Below are 12807 nucleotides of genomic sequence, written 5' to 3' on the forward strand. Positions count from 1 at the left end.
GAGGCACTACTGGGGAAAAGGATGAGTGTACCACTTTGGTATATAACCTTTCATATGCTTGCTTTATCTTTCTGCATACAGTATTTTCTTGTTTCTCTTCCCATGGAAGGAGATGATAGAGGAGGAAAAATTCCACTCACTTTTCTGTTAGGAGCCTAAGTTTTCCACGTTTTGACAGAAATCGCCAAGAAATCATCGTTTCCTCAAGCAGAGACGTTACTTTCTCCGAAGTAATGAACTTTTTTTTTCTCCGCGCATTCCTCTGTACTCGGCGTTTTTAAGCATTCCAGCAGTAAAATGTAAAAAAAAAAAACCTTCCCCCACCCCCCCCCCAAGCTGTAATTGTACAGACTGTATACTCCGCCCTCCTTCGCGTTATGATGTACGGCTGTAGATTTGTATCTAAACTTGGCTGCGGTGTGTGTAGTGTGTCACTGCGCGGGCCCGGCCGCGGTCCCGCCCTGCTGCGGGCGGGCGGGCGGGGGCGGTGCCGCCCCGCCATGGCGGCGCTGCGGGGCTCGGCGCGCCGGGGCTGCCCGCGCTGCCCGCAGCCCGCGGCCCTGGCGGCGGCCGCGGCCGTGGCCGTCTGCGCCTTCTACTACCTGGGCGGCGGCGGCGAGACCTTCTCCAGCGCCACCCGCCGCCTGCGCGCCACGCCGCCCGCCCCGGCCGGCCCGGGGCCCCGCGGGCTGCACCTCCTGTTCATGTTCACCAAGGCGGAGCGCAGCCCCGCGCTCCGCGACAAGGCGCAGGCGGCGCTGCGCTCGCTGCTGCGGCACGGCCGCCTGGGCGCCGCCGACGTGCTGCACCTCCACCTCGTCACCGAGGGCGCCAGCCGCGACATCGGGCTCGGGCTGCTGCGGGACCTGCTGCGCGGCGCCGCCTTCCGCCACCAGGTGCGCGGGGGCCGAGGGGCGGGCCGGGCCCGCGGGGAGCGAGTGGGGTCTGCCGGCGTGTCCCGGGTGCTCTTCCCGCTGGGAGCCGCAGGCCGGCGGGAAGGAGCTCCCTCAACTAGCGGCCCGTGTGCGGCTCGCAGCAGAGCGGCTCGCTCCCGCTTTCTGCTGGAGCAGCGCCCCCTGCTCCCCAGTCTCGGGAGTCTTGCGGGGCTCGTTGTGTGTCCCCGCCGCTGGTGCCTGCGGGGAGCTGTCCTGGTGCAGCCCGGCGAGTCTCAGCTGGGACTGGGCAGCAGCGTGGCCTGGGAGCACCTCTGGCACACCACCTGTGCTGGAGAGGAGCAGTTGCTCTAAGCAGTGCTGCCCTCCTGCAGGCCCTGTTGGTGCTGCTTCAACATCTCGACGCAAGGACCACGTGTGCTTGTATCTCGATTGGTTCCCGATCAGGAGAGAAGGTTGGCCTGCTGCTGCTGGGTCTTGAGAGCAGGAATGGAGAGCCTGCAGGGGTTCTAGTGCATCCACGTCCGAAAGTTCCTTCTTCCAGGGAAATGGTTCTGCCTCCCAAATCCACAACCAGTGTAGTTTATGCGAGGTTTGGCTTTCCTTTGCATTAAACAGGTGTCTGAAAACTGGAGGGGTGTTAAATTCAGAGATTCCAGGTAACTTGACTCTCCTGTCCTGAGGTGCTGCTGCAGAGCATTCCTTGGAAGTGTCCTCTAGTCCTGCTGTAACTTTTATTGCTCATAAATCCTGTATTTCATATTCGCTGAACTCTGCCAAGATGAAACTAGAAGTGTAACCCTAACATTTTTCATACAGACACTTTTCTGGTAAATTCTACCACTGCTTTTCTTTAAACAAGTCCTTTCCTAGTGCTGGCCCTCAGGTTATGCACCCATGATGAGAGACCCATACTATGCAGCAGTGCTTGGCTGTCTGGAGGGTGTGCACAGCTCCTGCAGGAGGATTCTTGCACTCCACAGCAGGATGGACTGACTGCCCCATGATGGTGCAACAGCCCAACCCAGGCTGGTGGTATTGTGTCTCCTGGAGTGGGAGGACCCCCATGCCACTATGGTGTGCACATCCCTTGTAGTCACCCCTTAGTGTGGGTGGCTGCCTTACTGCCATGTGCCTCTCTGGGAAACAAACTTCTCAGCAGTCAGCCTTGCCAGCCTCCTTTCTCCAGAGTAACACGGCTGGGAGTTGGAGGCATGAAGTGATTTGTCTGTTGTGGATTGGCCCCTGTCTGTAGGTGCCTGTGGAGTCGCAGTGAAACCTGGCTCATGGCTTGGTGAGTATGTCTGGCACCAGAACTGGTCTCCTGGATTTAAGCAGGGCAGCATGATCTGGAGGCCTCAGGTGAGATCTCACTGAGATCTGCTCAGTGGGACAGCTGCTTCTCCCTTTCCTGGCAGAGCCTGATGTACCCTGGTTTCACTGGCCAGCTTGTGGTTGCCAGTGCGTTTTGGACTGGTCCATTTCTCTCTTTTAGGTACAGAGCAGAGGCTGTTCTGCTTCTCAAGCATGCAGCCTTGTCCTAATCCTGTGCCAGTTTCTGCAATGCCAGCAGGTGACAGCACCTCTTTATTCCTCTTCTCTACCAGCAGGAAACTTATGCCTAGCTTGGATTTCTGGTGCCCCTGCTAAAATGTTGGAGATGATTGATCCTGATGCTCAGCTAGCTCCAGCAGTAACCCATCTCTATCCTGAGACCTCTTGTTTCCTGCTCCTCATGGTGTGTGCAGAACTCTCTGCTGGTTGTTATGCTGTTTTCCTAGCACAGGCCCAGATATAAGGCTTGATAAAGGGCTCAGTGGGCAGCTGGAGCCACTAAGGCCGGACTGATAAAACTCCCTGAACTTTACCTTTTCTTCATGAGGAAGTGATTCAGGCCCAGCTTTTGGAGCTGCCCTTGCCCTCCCATCCTAGCAAAGCTGGGATCAGTTAGCTTCTCTATTGGAGTGAAGCCCAGAGTCAGATATGGATCATAACCACTGGGGGAGGTTATGGGCAGCTTTTCTCTCTCCCTAGGCAGATTCAGGGATTCCAGAGTGTCCTGGAGACTGCGGCAGCCGGCTGCAGCCCGGGGGCAGCGTGCAGAGTGAGGGCAGAGGGGCTGTGGGGTGCAGGCGGTGGGTGTGTGGGAGCAGCTTAGGCACTGGACCCTCCCAGCAGGGTAGGGCTGGCCGGGCGTGGGTAGGCACCGCCCGCGCTGGCCGTGCAGATGTGCCCAGATGTGCAGCCGGGAGCGCAGCGGGCGGTAGAGGGAGCTCCTGCTCCGCCTCTGCGGCCGGGAAGCGGCGGCAGGACCCAGCCCGCGGCTTTCCTGCCCGTGCGGGGCCTCGGTGGGCTCTTACCGGGGCTTTGTGACAGCACACGGCTGGCAGGGGGATCTCTGTAGCCTCTCCCGGCCAGCGGGAGGTGTCCAGCAGCGAGCCTGGGCCAGCCTCAGTTGACACTGTGCTTACACAGAGCGGCAGCTTGCCCCGTTTCCTGCCACTCCAGGCTGTGTGCTGCAACTCCTTGCACGATTCCTATCTCTTATTGATTCAATTTCCTTACCGTAATAACACGGACTGCATGTTCAGCTCTCTGCTCATCCTGGTTTCCTGTTCAGATAAGCCCCACTAAGGACACTGCTGGGTGGATGTGACTGGGCTGCCATCATGCCACACTTACAAAGACCTGTGAGGATGATTGACGTGGGAAGGAGGGAAAGTTAAAGGGGAAAGAAATGCAGGTTGTTTTTTCCTAGTGAATCAGTAGAAAGGGTCTGTCATCAGTGTGGGATGTGTGTTTATAAAACTGTGTTTGCACAGGAAACCCCTAGAACTTTTCTTAATGTCCTCAGCAAACGTGGTTGGATTTAGCTACAGGGATTTACTAAGAGCTGTTACACAAATAAATAACGAAGTACAAAATTAGCAGCAGATCAACAAGCTGTGCTAAAGTTAGCAGTGAGGAGGGAAGAAGCCTTCACAGTCCCAGAGAGGCTGCCTGGCCTGTGGCAGCAGGAGCAAAATTCAGCTGCTCAGGAGTTTGCTTTGCAGAAGTACAAAAGGGTAGGCAGAAGACATGTTTTACCTGTTTTCTTTGGCAGGAGTGGAAAGGCAGATGACACTGTGTCTGAAGTTTCAGGAGTATCTTTCCTATAACTTTTGTCCACTGGTGCTTGGCACTGTGCTCACTTTAGAGATGACTGGAATTGGTTTGGCATTTTTCCAGCCTGTACACACCTCAGGCTGCCTTTGCTGGATGCAGAAAGGTGGTTACAGGTGCTGTATTTCTCTTCCATGCTTCTCCAGCCCAGCCAGACCCCAAACCTGCCCCTGCCAAGCTGGGCTGGGAAGCAGAGCATTTCACATCCCTGTGCTGGTGGTGCTCAGTTTCATGAACAGGCTGTCAGTGCCTTTGCACCTGGAGAGTAGTGGTGGTTTGCTTGTTTGGTCCCCTGGGGTGGCCGCTGTCACCGCGATGGCACAACCAACCACACAGCTCAGCAGGGCCAGGGTGAGGTGCTGCCTGATGGTAACAGAGTTTCCTTCCCTGCAGTGTCTTGGGGACTGTGCTGTGCTATCCAAGGCCAGGTGTGACTGCCAATGAGCTCTCCCAATGCACTTTCCTGGTACGTGTTGTTCTGTGTCTTTCCTGCTGTTCTGCTGCAGGCCTTGGCTCCGAGCCCAGCAGCCAGGACAGCAGCAGCGGGGCTGCCCCGCCGAGGGACGTGCTGGCCACGGGGCCTGGCCGAGGGCTCCTGCGGCACCCGGCTGGTGGCCAGGGCCAGGGCTGAGCGTGGGTGTTCAGGGTGCCCTCCCCAGGACGGGGCCATGGGGCCTCAGCTGTGCCTGTCCCCCAGCAGTGCCCTGCCATGGGCTCAGCCATCCTGGCCACTGCCAGGACAGCCATCGCCTCAGCGCGTTCAGCGCACCGTGGGTGCCACGAGCACAGCCCTGCATCCAGCGAGCTCTGCTCTGCCCTCAGAGCGTGCTGGTCTGAGCAATGTGCTCTGCAAAAAGCTGTGGAAGGAGAAGCTCCAGACTGCTCACTGCCTCAATCAGTGCAGCCCCTTGTGCACCCCATGGAGAGGATGGTCATTGCACCAGCACAGGCTCCAGAGCTACCTTCTCCTCCAAAGCATTTGGCTTAGTTTAGCTTTTCTTTTAATTAAAAAAAAAAAATTAAAAATCAAGTGCTCTATCCTGCATGTTTTAAGTATATAGTACAGAGCCCCTTTTTCTTAAGCAGATGAAGTTTAAGTAGGGGAAAGAAGTGAAACTGTAGAACTGTTGAAATAATTTAATTTGAAAGCGATCTACAAAGACTGTGGTTTGTGTTCCCTGCTGAAGGCGGTGCCAGCTTGTGGAACTGTCTTGGTATCCCTCAAACAAGGGCGATAGGTTCCCCTATACAAAATTCAAGTACTGCTGCAATCTCATGTCCTTGCTGTACTTTAGTTCCAGCAGGGCTTTTCTTGCTTTCCCTGACCAGAAGAAGGTGGCACGACCTCAAGTCTCCACCCTCAAGTTCCCGCACTCCCCCTTATCTGCACCAGGGTCGTGTCCCTCGTCTCTCTTAATTATCCTGAAAATCCCTCTCATTATCTTGTGTGATTCAGTGACCTGTATCCTTCTGTGGGTATAACGAGCTGCATGAAAGTTCCTGTTCATTGGACTTTGACCAAAATAAATTATAAGCTTGTAAAATGTCAGTAGCTGGCAAGGTGCATTTGGGGTTGCTCCTGTTTCTGGGATGTAGCCACAGCTGGCGCAGGCGTGCCAGGGCCTGTGCTGGTGCATGGGCTCCCGCAGGGCTGAGGGATGCAGAGCAGTGCTGGCTGAGCACCAGCAAAACTCCAGCACAGGCAGGCTGAGATCCATCTACAGAAGTTGATCTGCTCTGCTGTAGCTCCTGATGTTCGGATTTTCATCAGCTTGCTGTGGCCTGTGCTCCCTTTCCCCCTGCAGCCCCGCTGGGACGTGCTGCAGAGCTTGCCTTCATGCCAGGGTGAGGAGCAGCAAATCTGGGCTGCATCCCTGGCCCTGTCACAGCCTGCTTCTGTAGGAGAGAGCAAGCCTTGGTCCTCAGGGTAAGTGATGTGGTCTGGCTTGGCTCTGAACAGCAGCACACCAGAGCCTGGAGCAAACTGTTGCCTCTTCTGATGGACTCCATATGGGAGACCAGATATGTGCTTGTATCAGACAGGGGGAACAGCCAGAGAAATAGCCCAAAACATGGAACACACTTGGTTGTGTGAGGGGATTCCAGTCTCTGCCCACCTTACAGTTACGAAATGGCTGGAAAAGTCCTTATCCTTTCCCTGCACTTGACCTATTCTTGCATCAAGACGATGTGCAGGGACCAGGGCAGCCAGGCCGCTTTGTGCAGTTGCAGTGCCACCAGCACTGTTTGTGCTTTACCAACCTCCCCCTTGCCCCATGCTGGTGGGGGCTGGGCAAAGGCTGCTGTCTGGTATTCACATTCTCTGAACAGGGAGAGAGACATGATTCTTTCTCCCAGGATTTTTCCTGGGAAGTTGTGAAATGCAGTGAGAAAGCTCAGAGAAAGAAGAAAACATTTCTTATCTCTATTCACTGTGCTGTTGTTTAGCACATGTGGAATGTGTTATGGAGATTGTTTACCAAAGAGTGATTTGTTAATTGGACACTGGTGAAAGTTATTTGGATTGATTGGCCAGTTGGGTCAAAGCTGTGTTGTGACTGTCTAGAGACAATCGTAGGTTTTTCTTTAGTATCTTTTTAGTATGATATAGTTCTAGTATAGTAGAGTATTAATGTAATATAATTTAACTTAACAAAAACAATTTATTCAGCCTTCTGCAACATGGAGCCAGAGTGGAGGGGAGTGACACTGCTTCGATAGCTGCTGGAGCTGGGCCTGTCCCCAGAAGCAGCAGCTGAGTGGTGTTTCTGGTGTCTCTGCCAGGTAATTGTCCATGATGTGAATGAGCTGACAGAAAAGCTGTTTCCCATCGTTGAGGCCATGCAGAAACACTTCAGCGCTGGATCGGGGACCTACTACAGCGACTCCATCTTTTTCCTGTCAGTTGCAATGCATCGCATCATGCCCAAAGGTAGGTCTCTGCTGTGCTGCCTCCAGCAACACAGGCTCTCTTTCTCTTCTGCACAGAGAAGTTATCTGGTGTTATTTGAAATACAAAGTTAATAAACTTTTAAGACGGACTCGTGGGATTCTGCTCCTTTCTGCAGGGTGATGGACTCGTCAGTCCATGACCACATCCAGGTCTCCACTGGCATGAGTGACAGTAGGTTCTCCTTGTCACATGGCAGCTGGCCCTGCCTTTACGCCCTGAGATGATAGGAGAGGTGAGACAGGAGCAAGCACTGTTCAGTGTGTGTTTACAGCCCCCTTCCCCTTGTGGTCCCAGCAGAAAGAGGTGCTGTGTGTCTGTGGTGTAGCTGTGTACTCTTGAGTATCAGCAGAGAGTAGTTGTTGAGTCTTTTCCCTTGGCTTTAGGGAGCTTTTGCTGATTAGCAGCCACTGATCACTTAAGTTATTGTGCCTCTGCTGTTATCAAGTGCAGAAACACCAAGAACTCTGCAGGAAAACAAGGCAACTAGCAGAAGGGGCTCGGCTCAGCTGATGCTGTTTTCCTCCCCTGCCTTGTGCAGTTGCCTCTCGTGGAACCAGCATGCTGTCTAATCTTTGGTTGCACAAGTAGAGTTTTATATCCTTGGGCTCCAAACCCCTTCACTGGAGCTCCTGCAGCCCTACTTGTTCATTCCCAGTGCTGGTCCCTGGGCTCTCCTTGCCAGCTGCCTGGCTGGCCAGACACACCAGTGATGGCAGCCTCCCTTCCTGGGCTGGTCACATGTCCTCCCTGGGCATGGCAGGTGGCAGTGGTGGCAGGGAGCCCCAGGACCCTGCCTGGCCATACACCTGCGCCAGAAGGAGGTGACCAGCCTCTCAAAGCTGTTTGTGGATGTGGGGTGCCTGTTCCACATGTGTGCATGTTCTCAGGGCTAGCACTGCTGGTGCCAGCAGCTTCCTTGGCATCTGGAGCCTCTGCCCAGCTCTAATACTCCCTGCAGACTGCCTACCATGGATCTCAGGTGCACTGTTGCTGAGATGTGAGCAGATACAAGTCCCCCTTTGCCCCTGCTGAGTCCTGTCCCAGTTTGGCTCTACTCAGGAGCTCTTACTTCTGCTCTGCTTCATGAGACTTCCTCTGTCCTTTGTGGACTTGCCTCTGTGCTCCTGGCATGGCCTTCCCACACTAGCTCATTAAACAGTGGGGCAGTGGTGGCCCTGAGGGAGCCATCCAAGCTCACTGATCATTACTCTGTGGGCTTCAGCAAATGTGCTGTACATGGCTCTTCCTCAGACTTGGGTAATTTTGTGTGTGTCTGGTGCTGTCTGCACTGTGAACACTTTGAAGTACACTGCATACAAATGATGGTATTAATGCTGGCTAATTCACTCCTCCTGATTCCCTACTCTGTCTTTGCTGTGAGCTAAAGATATCCCTGTCGTGCTGCCTGCCAGCAAGAAGCTGCTCAGTCTGAAATGCCTTTTCTCAGTTCATCAGCCCTCATCCCTTGGAAAGCTTGTTTGCTCTCCCTCAGCCTGACAGGGGTTTCAATGGTCTGTTCAGGGCACAGGATGTTTAAAGAGGCATTTTTACAGTTTCATGAGTTTAGTTTTTGTTTCAGAAGCTGCTAGTAAAGCTGATTTATATTTCCCTTGCAAGGGAGGTCAGGTTTACTGTGCTGGGTGCCTGATGATTTATGGGGCTGGCGGGGCTCACGGGCCTCCTCCCTGTGCAGCCAGCACTGAATGAGAGGCAGCAGGAAAGTGCTGCCCACTTGCAGACTTGCAGGTGATGTGGGAATGGCACATTGCTGCCCTCCTGACCTGACAAGCCGGTATGGCCTGGAGAAAGCACTTTGGTAAGTTGGAGGAGAAAGGACCAAACCCTCTTTTTCAGGCAGTATTACCATTTTTCCTGGTGAATTTCTTTGCTATTTCTTCTGCTTTGAATGCTGTGTCCTGCCCTTAGTGCTGTGACATTTTGTGCACCTCTCCAAACAGATCTGGCTCCATAGCATTGGCACCACTTTTTGTGGAATCCAGATTTGACTGGAAGCTTGAGCATCCTCTAGCAGAAATGAAGGCCCCGATCTGAATATTAAACTCCCTGGTGTGTTCATTTGCATTAATCAGTCTATAGTGCTTTTTTCAGTAGCAAGCAACCTTTCTACTAAAATTGCCAGGCTTCAGTTTACCAAATATACAATTTTTTGAAGAGAGGCATTTCCATAGATTCATGATTTAGTGATTTGTTTGGAATCTATGAATTGTGATGGGGTATTGACTTTGCAGACTGGTGGCACTGAAAACTGAACACCAGGTTATTTCTATTTTTTTAGGGACTTTTGTGGGACATCTGCTGGCTGCATGTGCATTGCACTAAGGTTAAATAGGGTTTGCCACTCTGCTGCTGTCATTTACTGTTGCTTGGGATCTTTGCCCAAAAAACTTCACATCTAAAACCTGCAGCTGCCAAGTTATAATATAACAGCTTCTTAGCTGGTGTAAATCATGGAACACTCTTGCCTTAAATGTCTTACATCAGTGGAGTTAATCTGATTTAAACCAGCTGGGGAGTTGGTATGCAGCACGCAGAAGTGCAGACTGCATAACTCTTGTCTGTGCTCGAGGCTCATAAATCCTGTTGTAATGTGGTGTGGCCAGACCCAGGGAGCTGGAGCAGTGCTTGATCCATCAGAATGGTTCTGCAAGGGGGAAGTCAGGGGAGAGTTACACAGAGAGGACAAGCAGGTTCAAGCTTAGATGAGGCCAATGCCAGCATGAAATGGTCTTGAGACTCACAGAGCACTGCAAAGAGGAGGAGGGAGAACAAACTTTTTACTTTCCTTTTCAGTATGCCCATCCAGAGGGGACCTCTTCCTTCCTGACTGGCTTTGATCCCTCTATCACTTGTCATTTTAGTTGTGTAACTTTAGGCAGCCCAACAGGCTTTTTATCACCCTTCTATGGGTACATGATGGAGTAATGTCTGAGCAGGTCTGTCTGACAGGCAAGGTCTAGGGACAGACTCCTAGTGCCACAAGCGAGGGCAGGAGGAGTTGAGGTGACAGAAGGGCAGCCTGGGAAAGCTGGGAGCTCCCCAGGGAATTCTTGGAGCCCATTCTTGGCCCAAGGTAGTTTTCAGAAAAAAACTGTTTAACAGGTGTTCTTCCTCAGGAGCTGGTGGGCCAAGGGAGAGCCAGCAGCATCCAGCAGCTTGGGTAGAGCTTTGAAAACTGTCATTTGATGTTGAACTCCATTGGTGTTGATGATGGTGCTGCAGCAGGATGGCCCTGTGGGAGAAAAAGGAGCAGAGGGAAAATGGGACATGACACAGAAACAGCTTTGTGGCTTATCTCTGCCACCTTAGAGGAGTGGAGTCCCATTAGTTCAGGGGAGGCTCAGAAACCTGGCTGACAGTACTGTGCTTCACATGGAGTGAGGGTATTCAGCAGAATGTGGCTGAAGATGGTATTTGACAAATTGAAGGTAGCAGAGTTTCCTGGCTTCATAGCGGGTGTCCAGACAGCACCTGGGACACATCAGGATCCATGGGAAGTCCAGTGTTCTCCCTGGCTTTAGACTCTGAATGGGGCAATTTCTCCAGCTCATTATCAACAGCTGTACTGATAGTTAAGCATAAACCAGATTATAATGATGTTTGTCCAGGCAGCCTGATAATGACCAAGCCTCGGTTACTTGGGGTTTGGTGCTACTTGCAGCAGGATCCAGCTGCTGGCTCCAGCTTAGTCTCCCACGAAACTGATATCAGCCTTTGTCTGCTCTGGGATTACCAGCCCAGAGACAGAGGCCTCTGTGAACATCAGCTTATGCCTTTCCCACCAAGCAGAGCTGGAGGGAAGGCAAAGGCCAGCCAGGAGACGTGTTGGAGCAGGCACTGAGCTGAGCTGTGCTGTGCTTTCTCAGGGCATTTTGCCTGTGCCAAGGCTGGGTACCTGGAGTACTCCTGCCACTGTCTGTGGATGTGGAGAGCCTGGGAGCTGGGGGAAGGGTTAAGCACAGAGGTACCAGGAAAATAGTCTGTGTACTGGAATAATGCCTCGACTAGTAACTGTCTTCTGCTAGTGTCCTTCTGGAGAGGGCAGGCAGCATCCTGAAGACATTGTTAATTGCTTTGTTAGGGATGTGTGCATGAGCATTCAATGTTGCATCTGCACTGTTTGAATCCACAGCACGGGATTGCCCAGGTCGGACTCTGTTTGCCTGTGGGGTGCCAGGTGCCCACGTGTGGTGTGTCCCCTCAACAGCACCGACGTGCAGAGCTGCACTGCACACATCCTGTGTCACACAGGGCATCAGAGGTCTCTGAGGTGGAGCCTGGCAGAGGGCGGTGGGGAGGCACCACTCCCCGTTCTTCCTCCTGTCAGCTGCAGAGCAATTCCTGGTGCACAGGGCAGCTGCCCAGAGAACTCAGCAAATCACTGTAATAATTGAAATAAGTGAGCATTTTGAAAGTGTGTCACTCCTGATCCTTTCCTGCTGGCTGAGCGCTGCCATCCTTGCTGAGCCCCACCACGTCAGGGAATGCAGAGATGCAGCTGTTGGGGGGGAGAGGGCTGGGAGGAGAGTGCCCATGTCCCAGATGCTTCAGGCTTGATTGTGTGCTACCAACAGGGAGATGTTGGAAAAAGGCACAGAAAATTGGGTCTGTGGTGGAGTCATGGGAGTTGGCTCCAGAGCCATGTGCTCCCAAACCACAGTTCCCAAAGGATGCTGCAATAGCTGAAGGGTTTGCTTTCTGGCAAAAATTTTTCCATCTTTACAGGGATGGAGGGAGCATTAATAGTTTCTGATGTGCTCTCGTAACCTCCCTCCCTGCTTTGTGCCACAAGCACGTGAAAAACAGACAGATTCCTTTCCCAGCCTGTCTCTGAGCAGCATGCACTTATGTCAGGTCTTGTGATGGGAAGGGAAGACGCTGGAGTGATCATTTTGCAAGCAATAGGGATAGCTATTATAGCCAGCCATTGTTCCTTGCTGGGGTGAGCCTGTTGTGCTGACAGAGTTTTCTTCATTATGCTTTTCAGGAGCAGGCAAGAGCAGACCTCTGAATAAGCTCACCCCAGGTAAACACTGGTGCCTGTGGCCTTTTAGAGGGGTCCACATCTGCTGAGATGAGCTGCTAACCCCATCTGGCTGCCTGTGGAACAGGCCTGTCCTGGCAGGAGAGCTCCTTGGCCCCAGCCCTGGTGTGGAGGAGGTGCCAGGAAGGGCTGCTGTGATGAGGGGGACGTGGCTGCTGCTCAGCAAGTGCCTGGAAGCCTCCTGGGTGCTGCATCACAGCACAGACCCCTTCCCTGCAGCACTGCTGCCTCTGGGGCCAATGTGGCCTGCAGCCCCCGGGGGTGGTGTCACTTCTCATCGTTTCCACTGCCTGCCCCTTGCCGCAGTGTCACCATTGATTATTTTTGGATGTCCTAGATCTGTCAGGCCAGGGCTGGCTGCTCCCCCCGCTCCCACAGAGCAGCAGGGTCTCATCACCCAGTGCTGTGGTGGGTGCTGCCCTCCTGTCTCCCCAGCCAGACCAGCTGCCCCATTCCCAAAGGGTTGGGAGCTGCTGGGGGTCACCCAGTGTTGATGCCACGGCTGCTCTCCCCCACAGCCTCTCCCTGCCCTGCCATAGCTCATTAGAGATTAGCAGGAAGAAACAAGGACAAAATCTGCCTGCAGCCCTTTCCCCCAGTGTGTGCAGTTAACTGGGATGTGAGCCCAGAAAATTTGTTTTCCTGTATCTCTTTTTGGTTTCCCTTTCCATTTCACCTGCTCGTTACTTTACAGTTTTCCATCCACTCTTTTGTAATTTATAGCAACCTGGAATCAA

At 53.1% G+C, this 12807-nt stretch overlaps 1 protein-coding gene across 4 annotated transcripts in view; it reads left to right on the forward strand.

Moving 5' to 3' along the window:
• Positions 1–485: 485 nt before the first annotated feature.
• XXYLT1 (xyloside xylosyltransferase 1) overlaps positions 486–12807 on the forward strand; it is a 91644-nt gene continuing 79322 nt past the window's right edge. For 2 of the 4 annotated variants that reach the window (XR_012057381.1, XM_072933419.1), the window contains exons 1-3: positions 486–896; positions 6840–6987; positions 12014–12052. Coding sequence is in view for 3 of the 4 variants with exons in the window: in XM_072933419.1 (XP_072789520.1) it covers positions 501–896; positions 6840–6987; positions 12014–12052 (583 nt within the window). In the remaining variant the exon portion in view is untranslated. Of the gene's footprint in view, positions 897–2493; positions 5983–6839; positions 6988–12013; positions 12053–12807 lie in introns of those variants that run through there. The other 2 variants (XM_072933420.1, XM_030279965.4) reach the window with 2 other exon arrangements.

Source organism: Taeniopygia guttata, chromosome 9 (assembly GCF_048771995.1).
Source record: "Taeniopygia guttata chromosome 9, bTaeGut7.mat, whole genome shotgun sequence".
NCBI lineage: Eukaryota > Metazoa > Chordata > Aves > Passeriformes > Estrildidae > Taeniopygia > Taeniopygia guttata.